Source organism: Leopardus geoffroyi, chromosome C2 (assembly GCF_018350155.1).
Source record: "Leopardus geoffroyi isolate Oge1 chromosome C2, O.geoffroyi_Oge1_pat1.0, whole genome shotgun sequence".
Taxonomy (NCBI): domain Eukaryota; kingdom Metazoa; phylum Chordata; class Mammalia; order Carnivora; family Felidae; genus Leopardus; species Leopardus geoffroyi.
This window is the reverse complement of record NC_059333.1, coordinates 127915378-127937228: the sequence shown is the minus strand read 5'-3', so window position 1 is coordinate 127937228 and position 21851 is coordinate 127915378. Positions and strand designations below refer to the sequence as shown.

General features: G+C 48.1%; 1 protein-coding gene across 2 annotated transcripts in view; it reads left to right on the top strand.

The window, feature by feature from the left end:
- The window catches only part of EPHB1 (EPH receptor B1), a 432420-nt gene extending 411473 nt beyond the window's left edge, over positions 1–20947 (top strand). For both annotated transcript variants that reach the window (XM_045503564.1, XM_045503565.1), the window contains exons 13-16: positions 6735–6884; positions 13535–13728; positions 15602–15757; positions 19510–20947. In XM_045503564.1, coding sequence (XP_045359520.1) covers positions 6735–6884; positions 13535–13728; positions 15602–15757; positions 19510–19618 — 609 coding nt within the window. In that variant the 3' untranslated portion in view covers positions 19619–20947. The remainder of the gene's footprint in view (positions 1–6734; positions 6885–13534; positions 13729–15601; positions 15758–19509) is intronic.
- Positions 20948–21851: the final 904 nt, after the last annotated feature.

The window sequence follows — 21851 nt, the reverse complement described above, 5'->3', positions numbered from 1 at the left end:
GGATGCACCCTGGGGACAGGACCATCTGTGTCTGAACTGTCTTCAGAGTGCTGCCCAGAGCCCCTCTCACAGGCAGATGCCTCACCCAGGCTGGCCAACTGCAGAGTCAAGATGGCCACTGCCCCACAGGGACTGTCCCAAGCCCCCTTCTGTGGGACATTTTCTGTGCAATGGAAACTTCAATTCACCCTGTATTTCCCTTGCGTCACAGAGGTACTTGATGGAAACTTTGGGGAAACCAACTTGCTGCCTTTTTCCCCCCCGTCCTTTTGAGATCTTTTGAGGTTTAGTGCAATATTGGCAAATACTCATCATATATTTATAGCCATTCATTCTCTAACCTGTGGCAGACATTCCTCATGAGTCACAGCCCTCTTCCTTGCTGAGTCCAGATGAAGTCTCAGACTCCTACTCAACCTAGCCATCAACAGCGCTCAGAGTTATACTCAAGATGAGCCCTCACTCAATCCATGATTTATGCTCGGTAGATATATGCCAGTGGTTCTCAAAGTGTGGGAACCACAGTGGGAACTTGTTAGAAATGTAAATACTCAAACCCTATTCCAGAACAAGTAATTTTGAAAGCCTGGGTTAGGGCTCTGTGATGTGTGTTTTAACAAGACGTCTAGGAGATTCTTATCTACACTCAAATTTAAGAACCACTGTTCCAGGCCAGTGGTTGTGACTAATGACTGCACATTAGACTCACCTGAAGCATGTTAAAATGTTAAGACCTACCAGTGCTCAGGCTTCACCACAACCAGAGACTCTAAATAAATTCTAATACCCACTGGCATTAAGAAAAGGAAAACAGAAAAGAAAAAACCCTTCTCCAGGGTGATTCCAATGGACAGCCAAGTTGGAGAACCACTAGGCTAGGTTTTGTGGGTAAGCCAAGAATAAGGACATTGACACTGCCTTCAACTGTACAACTGAGATGCAGCTGCCTAGGCCTGGAGTGGCCACCTGGGTCTGCGGCCACTCTGGTAGAGCGAGGGCGGATTCTCCCTCAGGCGTGGCATGCCTCTCCAGTGAATAGGAGAAGTGATGGTGGCTCCAGCATCATCGTCAGGACTGCCTTCTGACCCCTGTCTGTGCTAGAACTGCCGTGGTGCTGCCCTTGAAGTTCTCACCACACCACACTCACGTTGCCAAAAAAAAAAAAGGCAGTTCCTCAAGGTGTAGACTGGCCTGGGTCTGATCAACAGCACAGAGGGCCCAGGGTTTATCTGCTGGGCTTCCATCAGAGGTATCTCTCACTCCCAAATCCTACTGCCTCCTAATGGCAGCCCATGGTAGCTCTTTCACCTGGGAATTTAATAGCAGTCATTTTCTTTTTTAAGATTTATTTCTTTATTTTTAAGTTTATTTATCTTGAGAGAGAGCACAAGTGGGGGAGGGCCAGAGAAAGGGGAGAGAGAGAATCCCAAGCAGGCTCCACACTGTCTGTGCAGAGCCCAACGTGGGGCTTGAACTCCTGAATCCTGAGATCATGACCTGAGCCGAAACCAAGAGTCAGACAGTTAACCTGACTGAGCCACTCTGGTGCCCCTATTTATTTGGGGGGGGGGGAGGGGTAGAGAGGGAAAGAGAGAGAATCCCCAAGCAGACTCTGAACTGTCAGCCCAGAGCCCTACGCGATGCTCAAACTCACAAACCATGAGATCATGACCTGAGCCCAAGTCAAGAGTCAGAAGCTTAACCAACTGAGCCACCTAGGCATCCCTAACAGCAGTATTTTTAAGCGAGGGCCTGATAAATTTGTATATACTCAATGTATTAGTTTCCTATAGCTGCTGTTACAAAGCACCACAAACTAGGTGGCTTTGAACAACAGGAATTTATTCTCTCGCTGTTCTGGAAGCTAGAAGTCCAAAACCAAGGTGTTGAATCTGTTCCATGCCTTTCTCTTAGTTTCTGGCTGTTGCTGTAAATCCTTGGCATTTCTTGGCTTGTAGGTACCTCATTCCAATCTCTGCCTCCATTTTCATATGTTATTCCCTCCTACCCATTTTTGTGTCTTCACATGGCCTTCTTATTCTGACACCAGTCATTGGATGTTAGGTCCATCCCCCAATCCAGTATGATCTCATCTTACTTGGTTACATTTTGAAATACCCAATTTCCAAATAAGGTCACATTCACTGGTACAGGAGGTTAGAACTTGAATATGTTTTTGGGTGGGGGGAATGGGACGCAATCCGACCCACACAACTCGATAAATCTTATTTAATGGTGACAATAATATACTGAGTGGTTTACATATATATCATTGTGGATCTCCGCAACAACTCCAATATGCTTTATATGTTATAAACCTTTTGGAGAGTTGTTTATTGTGAAATTCAGAGACACTGCATGATGCTCTTGGTCATAAACCTATTGCTTCCAGACTTCAAGAGAATTCCACATGCAGCATGATCCCAATATTTGATGAGTAAGTCTTTTATCACCATACTCAGTATTCATGAGTGTCTGGAACCCTGCTATATCCCCAGTGAGACTTCATCCCACACAAGATGGCAGAGGAAAGTACTGTAGCAATGCCCCTCGCCCACAGAAGTATTACTTTTATGGGCATCACTAGGATAAGTAATCAGCAAGGGGAATTGGCACTATGCTAAGACTTTGGCCTGTAAAACTCTACAATTGACTGGGTTTTAGAACCAAAGCTATGAGCTGTGTCTACTTAATCTTATTGTGAGAAGAGAATGAACTGGCTGGGAGGCATGGTGGCTATCCATGGATCCTTGAGAGTGGAGCTGAGTCTCATCACTGACTGCCACATCTCCACCAGGATGCTGGGCAGCATGGGTGCTGGCTAGATGCTTGTTGCAGGCTGGCCGAGGCTGAGGGACTTAAAGTACCTCTACACTGAAACCTTCCACCTGTTGGTCACACCTGCTGGCACTTGACCCTGAACATGTCTAGATTAGAACTAATCCACTGCCAGATAATCTTTTAGTTCATCAAGTCACATATACGCAAACACACACACGCACACACACACACACACACAATTATAGTTTGTCTTATACCAGAGTTAAGGCGTGTTTATTCTGAAGCAGTGGATTTCAAACTTCTGAAGAATTTCTTGGCAGCCCAACCATTCAATGCAAAGCTTTACACAGCGTGTAAGTCCTGTGGGGAGCCTAGGGCCCTGATGGTGGTGAGAGCCTCCTCCCTCCTCTTCCCTTCTCCCTCCCCCACACCCAAACAGTGACCTCCTGTGGCAGCTCTGGGGAAACCTGGTCCTTGCAGAATGCAGACTGCCTCTCTGTCCCTGGAGGTAGCAGTCATCAGGCACCTTGGAGAAACCCTGTGGAGGGACAGTGCTCTCTTAAATAGCCCAAGGTCGGCCTCTTTTTGCCCATGTGGATGCACATTCTTTTCCAGTGAGCCTCATCTGCTCCTCCCCCTGAGAATTACTCCCTCATGTGCCTTCCCATCCAACAGAGCAAATCACTCCTTCTCTGTGGTCCTTCCTCATGCCTGCATTGGAGAGAGCCAGTGACTCTGAGAGCACTTTGCAATTATATGAATGCAGTGGCCTTGGGCCTTCTGGTCCAGACTTCTCTTCCAGCAGGAGGACCGTCCTCACTGGCAAAAACCCTGCCTTCTGTAACACCATTCCACTGCCTTTTCTTCCGGTCTCCCTCCATGGGGCTGGTCACTATGCTCTACGTTAATAGCTTTCCTCTCACATAACCGAAGACGAGTTAAATAATCATCACCATAATTACCTCTGAGCATCAGAAGGCAACGCTCATGAAGTGATGTCTGAAAAGCTGGGAGGAACAGTTTAAAATTCCCAGGAATGAAAGCACCCATCCCTATGCCCCCCTGACTTTCCCTCCTTTGGTTCGCCTCAGAGGTCGGCATCTCCTGCTCTCTTGGCTAAGTGGGAGAGCTGGTGTGACAAGCTGTCACCTGTCGGTCCTGGAAGGCTCTTCTGGAAGGCTCTGCTCCCGCTGGGATTGGTGGGGGGGTGGGGGGGAGGTGGCCATGACAGGCCAAACTCTGTGTTCAGTGAGGCCCAACAGCACAAGGTGGCAGGAGGGCTGAGGCGCTTTGCCAGCAGGCCGGGCTCCACCACTTTACATGCAGGAGGGAGCAACTCAACAGCTGTCACCGGCAGCCCCTGGGGTCTGCTCCAGACTTGGCAGAGAGGACACCTTCAGACTCCCAATCCGCCTCTTTGAAATTCAGAAGAACCTCACTTTCGAGTCCCCTCCCCCTCTCCCTGACACAAACATACACACAGAAGATAAGCCCTAATTCTCTTACTCACAGACCTACACAGCCAAGCTTTCTGTCTCCCACTCTCCTCTCACACATATTGATAAGTTCTTACGGAGCCCCATTCTCTCTCTCTCTTATGTGCGCGCGCGGGCGCGCGCACACACACACACACACACACACACACTCACCTGAATTAAACTCCTGCTCTCTCCTGCCTCACTTCACCCAGTTTCTGCTTCTGAGGGAGCAGAAACCCCTCCGCGGGGCTGCCAGGCCTTCTCCAGGCGTAGCATCCACCCCAATGGTGGACACTGGCCTCCAGGTGTTTGCTAACTCCCGGTTCACTGGCTGAATGTTCCACCTGTCTTCCCGGCCATGGGTGCCTTACAGATAAAACCAGTGAGCTCATGCATGTTCTGGGGGATGGTGAGAACAAAGCACCCTGTTGCTGCAGAGGCCCAGGCCTGCCCTCCAGGCATTTGTCATGTTGCTGGCATTTGAGCTGAGGACATCTCCCACCACAAAAGCCTGTGGTCCTCGGGGGAAATCAGGACTGTCTTCTTTGCAGGAAGCTGGATGTGCATCTGGGGAGGTCCTGGCCGGGCAGCCGTTATTCCTCTCAGGCCCTGGTCAGGAAACCAGATATAAATACGCTTTGCTGCTTGCTCCTTTTTCTGTCACTCGCACTCAGATTAACCACTTACACATTTTAAAGGTATTTTTGCCAAAGTCCAACATGCGTCTCTGGTGATTGGAACAGATCGTGAGAGCGGTCAGTGTAAAAATAGCCTCCTTCAGCAGAGGCTTGAGGCAGATGCAGAGGGGAGGGAGGGAGCCTCCTGTATTGTGCCGGCAGAGCCCAGACAGAGAGAAAGGCCAGGGAGGGAAAGCCGGCTAGTTGGCAGGAAGAAATGAAAATGAGGATCGTATTTGTTCTAGAGGTTGACGAGCTGTGGAGGGCTGCGTTGACGTGTGTCCCCCACTTCACCCTGGGGCATGGAGTGGCATTGGTGCCCTGCCCTCCGCCCCTTTCCCGCACTCACCCTTGGGACTGCCAAGCTGCAGCCATGCTGGGGTCCCCCTTGTATCCTCGCTCTTACCCCCCCCGGCACCCGTGCACGCTCCTCTCTGCCTGGACTTTCCTCCTCCCGTCTCTTTGCCTGATCAACTTCTACTCATCCTCTGGGACTGAGCAGATGGTGAAGTCACAGATCCCAAATGTGTGGCATGCCAGGCCCTGTCCCAAGCACTGTGTGGGCAGTAACCCATGTTCTGACTGTATAGGTGTGATCATTTCCTGCACTGCGCCAAGGAGAAAGAGTGGTACAGAGAGGTTATGTAACTGGCCCCAGGTCACACAGGTTGGAAGGGGCAGTACTTGTATCCAAACCCAAACAAAGGCTCTAGGTGCCCTTAACCCCACAGGACACTGGCCTTCTGGCTGCTGCTGGGCTCCTTCCCTGCCCACTACCTGTGTCAGGGAATCTGTATCCCCTACGGTTAGGGAGGCCGTATCCCCATTTTAAGTGTCTGTTGTCTTATCTGCTTCCCCACTCCCTGTGCAGCTTGAGGGCGGCAACCATGGCTGGCTCATCTCTGGGACACCAGCTCCTCAAAAAGTGCCTGGCACAAAGCAGTGCTCACTGCCTAATGTTGACAGGGCAAATGAATGAATGGATGGATAGTCATCCCTTAAAACAGGCCAACGTCTGGCAGACAAGCTGAGGGCCAAGCAGAGAGCAGGTTGGAAGCATCCAGTGCAGGGTTGGAGGGCAAGGAGGAGAAGCAGACCTAAAAGTGAGAAGTGTCTACCTCCAGCCTCGGAATGTCAACCTCCACTGAAAGGCAGGGGGGGAATAGCTGGCACCTGCAGAGACCTCAGCGCCGGCCCATTAAACCCAGTGCAGCCCCAGGGCTGTCTGCAAGCTGCAGGGTGAGGAAACTGTTCCCCCCCCACCTCAGCCCCCTGCAAGAGGTGAAACACAAGGAAAGTGATCTTGTAGTAGGAGGCCCCCACTTTTGTGTTTGTTTTGCTTCTGCCGACCCAATGTTATGAAGGCTACAAATGCTGTGGAACAAAGACAGCTGCACCTGACATCTCCTGGCTCCTTTAGACAATCTCCTGTGGTAGGGAATTGGGTGTTGGGGTGCATGTATAGCATTTACACCCCCTCTACCACCCACCTCCCAACAGTGACATTAAGATCAGTGTGCAGGGAGTTGGGGACTAACGAAGCTTCGGTACAGCCATGGCCTCATGGTGGTGTGTCCACTTATGGCGTGAGACCAGCACAGGTCACACAAATCCTCCTTGAGCCCCTGTCTGCAGGTGCGTGATGGAGGCCTGCCCATGGGGCTCGGGCTATCCTGGATGTCCTAACTCACCGGACATGAGGGCAGGAGAGTGGAAAGCACGTGCATGCTGAGTTCATTTTCTCCTGCTTTCGACTAGAAACCTGACAGTTGGGCTGACTGGCTTCTCCTTCTTCCAGGGAGGGAAGATCCCCGTGAGATGGACAGCTCCAGAGGCCATTGCCTACCGCAAGTTCACTTCTGCCAGCGATGTCTGGAGCTACGGGATCGTCATGTGGGAAGTCATGTCATTTGGAGAGAGACCCTACTGGGATATGTCCAACCAAGATGTGAGTGTCAGCGGTACCCGGTCGCCACAAACCCCCATTGAAGGGTTCCCACAGCCAGTGGCATGCCAGCCCCTCCTCTCTGGTTTCAGCTCAGGGCCTCACAACCTGAACTTGAGATGTCCAGGCAGGAGATACAGGCACCCCCTTGGCACCAGTGTTTGAACTAATCAAAAAGTCCAGCATGGAGATATGACAATCCCGATACCCCCAGAGCCTGTAAAGGTATCTGGGCCAACCCGGGAGCTCCACGGATGGTTCCTAATGGCTGTGGGCCACGAAACACAGCAGGCCCAAATGAAGTAGGAGATTCTGCCCTGCTTCAAAGCGTGTAGCCCCTGTGTTGTCCTTCCGACAGAGGCGGAGCAGTGCTAGTCTGTGGGCGGGGCCTCTGACAGATGTGCTGTGTTGAACCAGTGGCAGTTTCTTTTTTTTTTTTTAATTTTTTTAACGTTTATTAATTTTTGAGACAGAGAGAGACAGAGCATGAACAGGGGAGGGTCAGAGAGAGGGAGACACAGAATCTGAAACAGGCTCCAGGCTCTGAGCTGTCAGTACAGAGCCCGATGCGGGGCTTGAACCCACGAACTGCGAGATCGTGACCTGAGCTGAAGTCGGACACTTAGCCGACTGAGCCACCCAGGTGCCCCGAGTGGTAGTTTCTATGTAGCTCACACCTCTCAACTTTAAAGAGAGGAACTGGAAAGGGCCCTTCTTTCCTGAGAGTCTACTCTTCTGGGGGCCTGTCACCTGTCACTGAAGGAGGAGCTGAGCAAGCTTCCCAAAGTTGGTCAGATTCAGATGGCCAGCAGGAGTGGGACCCTGTCTCCGGGGAGGTGATGAGCACCCCTCCAGGCTTTAAGCGTCTAAGATGCTTTAAGCAGAGGTGTTCCAGATGAGACCCTTTGCTTCATAACTATTAAGCGGTGAGGAAGCCTTTTGAGGATGATTTGCTTTGTTAAGGCCCCAATTGAAAGTCCTATCTGAATTTCCACACTGCCTTTGATCCTGGGCTGTCCCCCCCCCCAACCATTCCGCTTTTGTATTTTCAATACATACCCTCCCCCTGGAGCTGAGAGGGTTGCAAAACCTGCATTCCTCTGTTCTTACTCTTCCCATCTCCCTGGGGGGCAGTTATTATCTTTCCCAACCTAGCAGCAGGATGAGGCAGGGCTCTCCCCAGTCCAGATCTGCTCCACTGGGCAATCAGCTGCACCATAAGCACCTCCATGCTTGGTGGCTCTGGGGCCCTGTTAACTGGAGAAATCTGGCCTCAGTGAGCCCTCTCTCCAGCCCGAGGTTTAGAGCCATGGCAGGTGCTCAGACGACTGAGAAAGGTGGTGATCTGGGAGCTGGGCTCCTGCTGTGAATGTGTGCCCTGATCCCATGGGCGCAGTGGCGTCAGCCCAGGGCAGGTGAAACGGCTGCATTGTTAACCAGGTCCCAGGGCCACGTGTGGCGTGTAGGCCCCCTCTCATCTATGATTATCCCCGCCTCGCCTCTGCCCCGTAGCATGTCAGAGCAGTAAGTGTCAGAATTGATGCCGAGGCTGCGTTCATGACATCAGCCGCACCCGGCTGCATCCATACCGTCAGCTGGAGCAGTCATAAATGTGATCCAGGAAACAGGGAGGCCCTTTTCTGAGACTCTAATCCTATTAAGAACAATTCAGCACACATAGAATGGATTATGAAACTGACAGGCAAGATTTGACATTCAAGATCTTCTCAGCAAATGAATTCACCTCTGCTGAAAACAAATGGAATTTCTGATATTAGACTTCCAGAATTCCCAGATCATTCATTCAGCAAACACTCATTGCTGCTAAGCATTGTGCTTGCCGGTTCCGTTCTCGGCTATTCCCAGTCCAGCGGCACCTACTACATGGGGCTGTGGGAACATTTAGGCGAGGCGGGGAGGTAAAAAAGGCTTCCCAGATATTTGATGCTTGAGCTGGGTCTCAAAGGAAAGAGGAACATCTGCAAATTAGCAGTTTATTCCAATTTTGTTGTATTTCTCCAACACGAGGCCCCTAAGCATTGTCCCAAGTGCATTTGTGCTCTGGGTGGAAAGCGGGGTGGGGGGTGCCTTTGGCCCACTCGGAACCGGCCCGGCCTGAGAGGGAGCCAGGAGGGGCCGCAAGTGGCCGGGCTAGAGCCACACTCATCAGAAACCGCAGAGGTGGTGTCAGTAAAGGGTTCTACAGATGACAGTTGAAAGGCCTTAAGAAAGGGAATTGCAGAGGCAAGTCGGAGTGCTGGTAATTGGGCTTCCGGAGCCCAGGAAGGTCTTTGAACATGTACAGAGAGTTTGTCAGCCAGAGAGAGAACTTGGAAGTTCTGCTGCTTGGATCTGATTGACAGAGATAATGAGAGTGGCAGTGTCTGTGGAGAGGAGCTGTGGTTTTACTGAAACATCAGAGCTCAACTTAACCCCCTCTGCCCTGGTTCCTCCACTGCTCCGAGCTTCTCCACTTCACTCTCCCCTGAGGAAGGTGGAGCAGGTACCGCCCAGCTCACTAATAGGAAATGCGGTCTGAGCGGTCTGAGCGAGGCGCCTCTCTCATCCCCCAGGAAGCTCTAATCACTTCCCCGAGGCACATGAGTCAGACCCCCTGCCCCGTCCCCACCCAACCCATCCAACCCCAGCCCCCAGCATGTGCCTTCTCCAGGTACAGGGGAAACAAAGGCAGCCCCTCTCCCCTCCCTGCCCCAGCTCTTGAGGGCCCAGAGCATCTGCTTACGCTGGCCCTCAGAGGCCCGAAGAGTTGCTGCAGACCACTCCAAGTGAGGTGGCAGCCTGTTCTGCTTGGGTGACAGTGGCCTCTCTCGGGCTGGTTCTCTTCACCACCACACCCTCACTCTTACTTCTCTCTGGAAATGCCATCTGATCTCATTCTAATCGCCAGTGCTTTCAACATCCGTTTATCTCATCCTGTTACAGACCAAGGAAGGGGGCCCAGGTCTGACCCCAGTTTTCAAGTCTGCTCAGAAGAATACCTTACACCCCCCACCTTGGGCCAAATCTTTCCACACAATTCAAACGTGGTCACTGGTGTTTACAGCCATTAGGTGGTCGGATGGAAGGGGCTTCTCCATGTCTCCTCCCAGTTTCCCACACCTGCTAGCAAGGCAGGTGTGACAGAGAATGATCCCAAAACCCCATTAGAGGACCACAGTTATTTTTTTTGAAATAATGATGTTTTAATTTGATTACAAGTTCTATACTCAGGAAATTTGGAAAACACCCAGATTCTTAAAGAGAGTAAACCCTTCCAAAGGCAGAGCACTTCAACGAAAGGCTTGGGTAGATAGATGCTACCCACACATCAACTAATGACTTAGGTAATTTTTTCTTTGGGGTGGAAGGTAAAGGTTTTTTTTTTTTTTTTCCAATGTGCAAGAGGCATCAATGCTCCCAGAATATCAGCTTGAGTGATGACAGCAAAATTATGTAGAAGAGATAGCAAATGGCACGAAGTCCCATTTTGTAAACATGAGCATGGCTATCCTATATCCTGAAAGGTGAGAAATAGGAATCTGGCCATTAATCAACCCCCCACTATGTGCTTCGTGCTTCTCAAAACACTGTGGCCCTAGATCTGCAGTGACCAGCAGCAGAACAGTAACCTCCTTTGCAGGGACAAGTACCGTAGTAGATGTGGCAGGAATGACAGCCTCCATCTGACAAAGATATTGCCTCTATCATTCCTTCATGTGTATGGTGCTCAACATCATCTCACTGTGCCGTGTAATCTTTTTAATAACCCTATCTGTGCAATTTCCAGAAGTCAAGTGACTCTCCCAAGATTCTGGAGCTAATAAGAAGTGAAACTAGGATTTGAACCCAGGCCTCCCGTGTCTTCGCCCCTAGCTACAATGCCACACCATCACCAGCACCATGTGGGGGTCTGCACTCCTGGCCGACCCACAGGGAGGAGGGATCAGTGGTTCTGATATCCTCTTAAAAAGAAACCTTACCAGACAGGCACAGGAAATACAAAACAAATGGCAGGATAGTCTTCAAAATTTCCAGTGAGGTGGCATGCGGAGGAGACGGGAAGCGTAGCTAAGTTTCATTTAGCCCCGACCTCACAGACGGAAGACTCGGTCCACGTATGGGTCCCCCAGTCTCTTGGTGCTCTGCCAGGAGTGGTTGGGCCAGCTGGTCACACCATGGAGATGTGCCCCCTGACTCCAGTACTCCTTCCTGTTACAGGAAGACGAGAGGAAAACTTGTCAGTGGGAAGAATTAAGTACTTGGGGCTCTGGCACCACATAATTTGAGCAGAGATGCTAACAGTTTAGGGCAACATGAGCTACCCTGCACTGGAAGACTTTGGGGTCCCCGATCCCCATGAGAAGTTGAATATGGACACTAGCCCTTCCTGCTGGCCTTGCCTAGCTTGTCCTTAAGGAACCCAAAATGAGCTCGGGGGCCATTCAGTGGATAATCCCACTTATCTCCACAGTGAGTGGGGGCTCTATGACAGGGCCCCTGGGTCTGGCTGCCTAGAAGGAGCTGGAAAGGGTGCCAGTTTATGAGCCAGGCTGATGCGAATGATGCCTGGCCACTCCTCCTCATGGATTACTTGGTTTAGCTCCATACCCCTGTTTCCTGCCATGAAGACATCAAACAGCTCCAAGGACTACTCTTCAGGTCGAGATTACAATGGCAGCCCCACAGAGGCCTCGGGAAAGTGGGCTTCAAGGTGTTCCAAACTTAAAAATCAGACACCTCTATGATTTATTCTCAGTCCTGCCATTTCCTAGCTGTGGGTCATCAGGCAAGTTACTCCACTGTGTGTGCCTCTATTTCCTCATGGGGAAAATGGACTGTAATGCCCTCCTTAGAGGAAAACAGGCAATTTGATTGATAGGAGTTTGGCGGGGGTAAAAATTTATCGGTGAAGCAACATACTATTCAAAAGTGCACGTTCCCAGTCACCAGTTTGTGTATAGAACTGATACCAGTGTGGTTTGTATCCTTGTTTGTTTTTCCACCACCTAGAATAGAAGGAATAATACACCTTGATTATCTCTAATGACTTCAGGTCCTATCTCATGCCCCACTCCATGTCCTATATCCTGGGCATAGAATTTGTAAAAATACAAACTGATTGAAAATACTTTCTGATCGATCTACAAAGTTTAAAAAAAAAAAAAAGAAGAAGAAGAATCTGTTGAAATGAATCTGACATTTTTAAAAGTAGAGGTAAAAACACCTGAAAATCTCTGAACTCCAAATTATTTCCTTTGTTGTTGAAGGTGCTTGAACTGTTTATTTTAATATAAAATCAATGTATAATTATTATAGAAAGTAAGAACACAAACGAGCATGAAAAGCACTCATGTGTCTACCTGCCCAGAGGCAACCGCCATTTAATGCCATGCCATCTATTTTTCCGAGGTCTTTTTTATGCATGTGTATAATTACTGTTTTTTTGTTTTGTTTTGATTTTTGTTTTTACAAAAGCAAGATTATACTATACCTGCAGTTATGCAGCCTGCTCTTTTCCCTAAGATTACAGTGTGAGTATATTTCCATTTCAACAGATACATTTTTACATCACTTAAAGGTGCTCATTGTACACCAGGCCTTCCATCACGGTAGGAGGGCACCGTAATAAATTCCCATGTTTAGCACTGGGTCATTGACAGTTATTTTTGCTATTACAAAAAGCACAGAGCAGTCATAATCTATTTAAATGAATTGGAAATTAAGATATAAAGTGTGAAATAAGCTCTTGCAACCATATGAAAAGCAGACCAAACTATGTAAAGATTCTAAGATCTTGACAAAATTATCCCCTGGAGCCTGCAAAAATTACCAAAACCTCATTGGCTATATTCACTTTAGTTCACCTTGTTATTTTGACCGTTGTCATTGCACTTAACTGATTTGTGTAGTCAAATTCTCTTCAAGCCAGTTCATGTTGCTGCATCATGAAGGTCAAGGCAAACAATGCACAGGAAGCATCGAGAGTGGCCCTAGCATGGAGTAGGCTCACTGTTAAAGGCTGATTCCTTCCCTCCTTTCTCTTCTCTTAGCAGTGTAAGGATGAGGCCACCACAGGCTTTGGTGGGGGTCCTTTATTTTTTTTTAATTTTTTTTAACGTTTATTTATTTTTGAGGGACCGAGCACGAGCGGGGGAGGGGCAGAGAGAAAGGGAGACACAGAATCCCTAGCAGGCTCCAGGCTCCCAGCCATCAGCACAGAGCCCAACAGGGGCTTGAACTCACAAACTGCGAGATCATGACCTGAGCTGAAGTCGGAATCTCAACCGGCTGAGCCACCCAGGCTTCCTGATGGGGGTCCTTTATAAAGAACAAATGTCCACTAGGTTTCCTGTGTGCCATCTCATCATCACTGCCAGCTGCAAAATTGGGCCTGATGTCCTCTTAAAGAGAGGAGAAGCTCAAGCTCTTCACCAGCTCATTCTTCAGTAAGGATTTACAGAGATCTAGTGTGTGCCAGGCCTCACTGCGGGTACTAGGGACAGTCTAGGGGGGAAAGCCAAGTACACGTCAAATCCATTATGGAGAGAGGTATATGAGCACAGAATGAGGGAGGCTCCATCCTTGGGAGCTACTTTGTGAATGGCGGGTGTCTCATCACCCAATCATACCCGTTCCCATGTGTGTCACTACAGGTCATCAATGCCATTGAGCAGGACTACCGGCTGCCCCCACCCATGGACTGTCCAGCTGCTCTACACCAGCTCATGCTGGACTGTTGGCAGAAGGACCGTAACAGCCGGCCCCGCTTTGCGGAGATTGTCAACACCCTGGACAAGATGATCCGGAACCCGGCAAGTCTCAAGACTGTGGCAACCATCACCGCCGTGTGAGTCTCGTGGAATAGGGTGGTTCGTAGGTGTGGGTGGTCTCATAACTAGGGGCAGGCCCAATAGCAAGGCTGCTAGCCTTTTGATCTATTGAGAGCAAGGGTGAGGTGGCTAACCTTATCCACTAATGGAAAAGATTCCAAGACTTCCTGTTTCCTTTTTCCTTTCCATCTTTCTAAAATATTCCCTGCCTACAGCATGGGCTATAGACAGATATCAAGATACCTGTCTGGGTCTCCACTGTCTGCTGGCTTCAGATGGGCTGGGCACTGGGCTCTGTAATAATTGAATGTGTCTGATAGGAGTGGTATGAGGCCCCACTTCTGGGAGATCCTGTTTCCAGAAGGCACACTTTTTGTTAACCACACAAGGTAGAGCTGCAGACTTGGAACCTTGGCCAACCTATTAGCCGCTAAAGGCCCTGATTGCTATGGGACACAGAAATAAAAAGCCATCGGATTTGTTATGAGCAAATGCACAGACCAATTTTCATCTCCTGTCAGTAGTTGTCAGCTGTATGTTATTCCTCTACATTGCAGTGTTAACTGATTTATTAATATTTCAACCAAAGTTTATTGGGCATGTATGTGCTAAGCACTGTGCCCCTTGCTGGCAGTATAGAATGAATAAGATAGACATGATTCGTGTCCTCATGGAACTTTGAATCATTTAGGGGCAAGACCAGATGATCACCCAAAGAAATGCAAAATTGAGACCTTGATAGCCACTGTGGCAGGGAGGTGCGTGGTGTTGGAGAGCATGGATACATGCGATACCTGGTGTCAGGGAGGCATCTCTGATAAGTGTTATTCCAGTTGAGCACTGAAGGGAGGAAATGCATGAATTGAATGAAAGGAAGATGGGAATCAAGGGACAAGTGTTCCAGACCAAGGAACAGCATGAACAGAGGCTCGAGGGTAGGAAGGACAGGGCCAGTGTGTTCTGAGTCTAGTCTGTGAGGGGACTGGGTCAGGGCTGAGGCTGGCAAGGTGAGCAAGGGCCAGACGCTCAGAACATGTGGGCCCTGCTAAGAATTCTGGGCTTGATTTTCAGAGTAGTGAGCACCCATTGAAGGATTTGACACAAATCAGGGTCAGGGTGAAGGTTATGGACATGATCGCACCTGCAGTTTTCAAAGAGCACCAGGCCACAGTGTGGACCTTATGTTGAGGGGAAGGAACATGCATGAAGACCGACAGGAGAATATTGCAGGAATAATGGCAGAGAAGATAGGGTCTTAAGTCAGGGTAATGATGCAGAAAGAGGTGGATGAGTATGAGATATTTTGGAGGTCAAATCTTTAATTCTTGGTGAAGGACTGGGCATGGGTGTTGGGAGTTGAGGGATATATTAAGGTGGCACCCTGCTTTGTGGATTGGATAGTGAAGTGTCTGCTTTGAGAATGTCCCAGAGAAGATCAGCGGAGAGCTGCTCTGTTCCAATTAGCTGAGGATAGAACCAGGAAAAAAAAAAATGATACCAATAGATTTGGGAAGGTTGTAGTGAACTTTATATATTTTTAATGGTGAAACTTTGGATGGTAAAACTCCTAGGTTCCAGTTTACAAAGGAGTTATGGGCTTTCTCTTCCCTCCAGACTTCATGCTGTGTCAGTCTAGCTGTCTGAGCTGACTGATGCGAGACAGGGCCCGTAGGCAGGGGTACCAGCCATCTCGCCTCCAGAAGTCATGCCCACTCAGGATTCTGTAAGGCAAGAAGGGTCAGCACAGGGCTCCACTGTAATCTTCATCCTGTCAGGAAAGAATTCTCATCCTACATGAAGTCTGCTATCTGCCCAGAGTGTGGCTCTATCCATGCACCTTTGCAGCTGTGGGGTTACCTGCTTCTCTCTCTCTCTCTCTCTTTCTCTCAGGCCTTCCCAGCCCCTGCTAGACCGCTCCATTCCAGACTTCACGGCCTTTACCACCGTGGATGACTGGCTCAGTGCCATCAAAATGGTCCAGTACAGGGACAGCTTCCTCACCGCCGGCTTCACCTCCCTCCAGCTGGTCACCCAGATGACATCAGAGTAAGTGATGAGAATCTCCTCTCTGTACCCCATGGGTGGGGATCAAGGCTCCTTCCCTGCTATTGCTCATGGTACAAGTCTTGATTTCTGCCTCACCCCCAGAGCTCCACTTCTGTATAGAATCAGATCTGGTGGCGAAGCGCCCTGGAAAGATGGAGGGGTGGGGTGGGGAGGCTGAGGTCCAGTCTGGCCCCAAATGAGAGTTCTTCAAAGTCATAGCCATATGTCATTTGCCTAATCATCAAGACTCTCTCCTCTGTTTGTTTTCAAACTTAACCCATCAAAAAGAGCATCCAGATGGAAAGAACACAGCCAGCCAGCACTTTCAACAACATAGCAGGAAGAGGCACTACACTGATTCAGCAACAATCTCAGACGTGTGGGGAGCTCATATTCGTACTTAGATAGCGTGTGTGAATAAGCATACATTTCCATCTCCCACAAATTATTTACCAGTCTGCAATTCCCACAGGAGTATGGAGGAATGCGAAAACTAAAATTATTCAAATAAGATGAGAGCCAGAAAGGGTCTTAAAGATCCATTAGTCCGTCATTTCCCCAAGAATGTTCTGAGCAGCACCAGTTCTGGGAAATGTTAATAGGTTCTCCTTGGAAAAAAGGTCCCATGGTCAAATAAATTTGGGATATACTGCGTACTTTATCACCCTTTTGGAGATTCACTACACATATTAGCATTCTAAAGGCCATGAGAAATCCTGAAATAAAGAAACCCATTTAAAATTATTAAATACTGTGGAACCATATTTTTGAGGGGCAGGGTTTCGTGGAACTGTAGTTTGGGAGATACTCATCTACTTGTACTCATTCCATTCAGCAGATTCAGAAAGTAGGTGAATTAGTGCCTGAACACTCAGTGCTCACGAGTGGCAAAGCAGGGCCTGAGGGCTTCTTTCCTGATGGCTAATTCCGTCTCCTTCTACCAGTCCACCCCAGGGATACAGCGATGCCCATACATGGCACACTGGACTCACCTGGGAATCTTTAAAAAAATGTTGCCTGGGGCACCTGGGTGGCTCAGTCAGTTAAGTGTCCAACTTTGGCTGAGGTCATGATCCCACAGTTTGTGGGTTTGAGCCCCGCATCAGGCTCTGTGCTGACAGCTGGGAGCCTGGAACCTGCTTCAGATTCTGTGTGTGTCTCTCTCTCAAAAATAAACATTAAAAATTTTTTTCTTAAACATATTGATGACTGATTTCCATGCCTAGATCTTCTGGTTTAAGTAGTACGAACTGAGACCTGGGCATCAGGGTGTTTAAAACTCCCCAGATGATTCTAACATGCAGCCAAGGCTGGGAACAAGTTGGCAAGGGTCAAATTTTGAATAGACACATCCCCCCAGAGGAGACTTCACCAGCTGCCTGGGCCACAACGTTTATAGACAACATGGGGGTTGGTGGCTTGTGATACACATTTCCCAAGGTAGAGGACTGGTCGGTCCTCCAGGCAATTGACACTTACTGATCGCCTGATACATGTCAGGCACAGTGCTAGGTGCCAGGATTCCCTCTCGAGGTGGGCCAGTTGCTGAGTCCCAAGGGAGAGGCAGGGTCCCATCCAGCCCCAGCAGTTGAACCTCAGAGGAACAGCTTCTGTCCCAGACTCCTGCTTTGCAGTCAGTCTTCCTGGAGTCCCACTCTACCTCTTTTTTTTTTTTTTTTTTTTTTTTTTTTTTTTTTTTACTGTATTCATTTTGAGAGAGAGTGCACAAATGAGCTGGGGAGGGGCAGAGAGAGAGAGAGAATCCCAAGCAGGCTCCGTGCTGTCAGTGCAGAGCCTGACACAGGCTCAAACTCATGAAAACCGTGAGATCATGACCTGAGCTGAAACCAAGAGTGGACGCTCAACTGCTCAACCAACTAAGCCACCTAGGCGCCTCCACTCTACCTCTTTGAGGTTGATTCTTGCCAGAAATGATGGAAGCTCCGCTTTCCCTAGGGAGATGGCTTGAATGTGCATCTAGCCTAGCATCCACTAAACAACAGAATTCATTTTTTAAATGTGAGTTCATTTTCCGTTGATGCCATATAAAGGCAGTCCCTGCCACTATGAATTATTGTCAGGCACCACCATCACCAACAAAAGCAGCACTTACCAGTGGAAAAGCAGCTTCCCCATCTTGCAGAGCTGGCATGGATGCCCTAGATGACCGGAGAGCCCGGGTTCAGGGGCGGCAATGGGTGCTCATGCTGGTGGGGCTGCGCCTGCTTCCTCACTGTGATGTGGCTGAGTATGGAGCTATCACCCCCTAACCCCCCACAACTGGAGGAATCCAATGGAGCAATTTCCTCAGTCTGGAAAAGGAAAAATTAAGGGATTTAGTTCAAAGTAAAAAATGCCCACACGCTATTGGAGCAATTTAGTTTGTTTCTTGAGAGATAAAAGATGGAAAAAGAACACGAGCTACTAAATAAAATAGATTGCAGGACAATTTGTGAATTCAGAATTCAAGCGTGCCTCTCAGAAGTGTTTGCTGAAAAGACATGGACAATTTGACAATCTGAGCCAGTGCAGCTCTGAAGGGGTTGACCGCCAGCTGTAAGGGGGTGTTGAGGAGAGCACAGGAGCCTGGTGCAGCCTTGTGGGTCTGGTGCACAAAGTGATCTGCTATGCCAGGGGCAGGGGCCTTTGGGGGAATATAGTCAGGACCTTAGAACAGTTCTGAGAGCAGCCCTACAGGGTGGCTGAAAACCAAGTAGTCTTGAATTTGAACCCCAGTTGCACCACCAGTTAGTTACCTGCTGTGTGATCTTGAGCATGTTACTTAACTTCTCTGAGCCCTACTTGTCCATAAATGAGCAAAAAATAAGAGTACCCATCTCATTGGTTTGTGGTGAAAGGTTAATGGAATAATGTATACAAAGCACTTGGCCTATTGCCTGCCTACAGAATGCACGCAAGAAACAATTGCTGTTAAATTATTATTACTGACCTTGAGTGGTTTGTCAGTTTTCATGAACTGCTTCCTTAGCTATACAGGAGATAGTATATGGCACATGAGAAATACTTGAGCAATGCTATAACATTATTATTATTATTATTAACTAGGGAAAGATGCATGGGTCTCCCCAAAATTAAGACTCACAGCTTAAAGATGAGTACAATCCAAACCCCTATCCTAAACATATTACTTAGATTCCTGCTTGGGCAGATATTTGAAAGTTATTTTGAGATCACCCTTCTTAAAAATTCATGACATTAAAATTCAAACAGAGGCAGAAAATGGAAACTCAGGGGAAAAACATCAGAAAACCCAGCAAACCCCACATCTTTTCAATCTCAGTGGGTGATCACTAATTTAGGCAGAAAGCTCCACAGCATAACTGAAGCCCCATATCGTGTGTGCGTGGAGTGTTAAAACACACACACACACACACACACACACACACACACATATGCGTGAAAGTTCCAGTCTGCCTAGGGTCATGGAAACAATGAAGGGGCTGCTCCAGTCAACACCCATATGTGAGGAACAGGGCACGACACTTCCAGGATTGTCTAAATTGGGAGGGTGCCATTGGAGATGAGGGCCACTGCATGAAGCAAATGAGATTGAGGAAGAAAATACCTATGTAGGCATTTGCCAAAGACTTGGGTAATCTGAGTGTTGGATTTTAAACACTTTTATTTGCCTACCCACCTAATTCAAGAGCTTACCTTCTGTGATGAGTTGTGATCCTTGAAAAGCTGCCATAACACTAACGTGCCCTTTTTTGTGACTTTTTCCCTCCTAGAGACCTCCTGAGAATAGGGGTCACCTTGGCAGGTCATCAGAAGAAGATCCTGAACAGCATTCATTCTATGAGGGTCCAGATGAGTCAGTCACCAACGGCAATGGCATGAGAACTCTCATTTTCTGGGGGGAGGAGAGGAAGGAAAAGGACCATGCTCAAGAGGGAACCAGAGGTTGACCACTGTGGAATGTTCTGGAAAGAGTGGCTTCTCAGCTAAGAAATGCATTACATCAGTGAAGAAGAGACTGGACCTGTTCTTAATAGGCAATCTTCATTTCTTAGTGACAGAAGCATGTATAAGATGCCGTGGGAAACCAAAACATAATAATAAAAATATGAAAGGGTGATGTTCGACAGAAGTGAAGACAAAACAGTATGCATCGGGGCAACCAAGAGTAAACTCCGCTCCCACTCGGGGCTGGAGTCACCGATCCACAGGAAGAAAGGGAAGGAGGTAGAGGGAAGAAACAGAGGCAGTTTTCCATTTTCTTCCTCACCAATGACATTCTTTTCTTTTCTCCTTTTGTACTCCTCCCCACAAGCCCTCTCCCTTCTCCCACATCCATTTCCCTTTGCTCATGACTCGTGTAGGGAAGTTTCTTCAAACAAACCCCAGCTCCTGAGTCTCCAGATGTCGTTCTGTCAGTTGCCAAAGGACTTTGCTGACCACTGCATGGGGGATCCAACCAATTCAATTAATGTCTTCATATTGAAGAAGAGATGTACCTTCAATTGAAAACCTTGTTTTTCTTTTGTTTGCATTTTCTGCAAAAAGGAAAAAGAAACCACAAATTGGAAAAAAAAAAAAAAAAAACCTGTTTCCGTGTGCAGGAGCACACATATGTATGTCTGTGTTATAAAAATGACTGTGCTTGTTCGTAACAGATGCAAACAAGAAAGAAGAACCGGGAGATCTTTGCCCCTGGAAAATCCAAAGGGGCTGGAGCGTGTTGTTGGTTTGGTGTTCTGGTTGGCCCAGTTGGCCTATTGGCCCAATGGGGAGAGAGAGCAGGGAGAAAAATAAAATTAAAGGGGAAAAAACTCTCAGGAGCTTGCAAATGCAGACAGGAAACAGGTGAGTGGTTTGAATTGGATGCAGTGTGGGCCATTCTAGAATGATACTGACTGATTATTCTTGGTAACATCTGAAGAGAAGGAGAAGGAAAGTGTTTCTGGAGAATGTTCTTCCACATCCCTAGAATCTGTAATTCAAGAGATGGCAAGGGAGAATTCTTCTTACCTTATTTGTGGACTGGCTTAAGCCGTGCGGCATCCGAGGAATGTTTCAAATGTGTCTGTGTTTCTCCGCATTCCTTCTTGTACCTCATTGTTCAATTCACTTTTGTAAATTCCACCTAACATTTAAATATTTTTAATTTTTCCTTTTATCTTAATCTCCTTGCTAATTTTATCTGTCTAATTAAAATGAGCAGAAGCATGTCTGGGTTTACATAGAATGGTGTCAGCGTGTGTGTTCTCAGACCCCAGTGGGTCTGTCCCCAAGTTACAGGAAAATCCTTAATGACTGTCCTTCTTCCGCCTCATATGAGAGGGAAGGAATACATCCCGGATCCTGTGCCTCCCAAGAAGCACTATATATAAGAATCATTCTCACTGATGTGACCCAAAGGAAGAACTGAATAAATATGAGGCTCTGAAGAAGTCACTGGCAGATAAATATAAACAATCACCGATAATACACCATTAGCCCTGATTTCAGTTTGCACATTGCATTTGTGATGTTCATATCCAGGCCAGTTTTGTAAAAGGCGCTAAAGACTATTTTAGACTGCTTGCTTGTGGTGTGTCTGTGAACAAGCAGTTGGAGGGGAGGGTGTGAGCCAGTAAAGGAGCCATAGTTCCCATGTGGCTTATTTAATGTAAATTGAAAGTGAGATGAGCCTTTTCCCCCTAGTCCTCGGTAACTTTGTACTTGGGGAGGTCTTACCTTCTGAAGCTCCTTCAAAGAGGCTGATGGGCCTACGGGTACAGCTCTGATGCAGGGGAGCCCGATCTGAAAGCATCACCCTTGTGCGTAACCCCTGGGGGACAAAGGGAGATGGACAGAAGTATCTCAGAAGATTTGCATATGGTTACAAAGAGCCCCAACCCAGCATGTAGCGGGTAGAAGAGAAAACTTCCCCTTATTAATAGTGTAGCAATTCCATGCACAATTTGCTAATTACCCCAAAGACCTGAATCCATGAAGTGTCTTACAAGTCTAGGCAATTCGGCTAATCTACTCTCAATTTTCCATAGGAATGAATTTTAATTTGTCGCCAAATTTCTCAGGCAGCATCCTTAACCTGAAGTCTTCACTGTGCTTCCACCAGTGCCAGCCC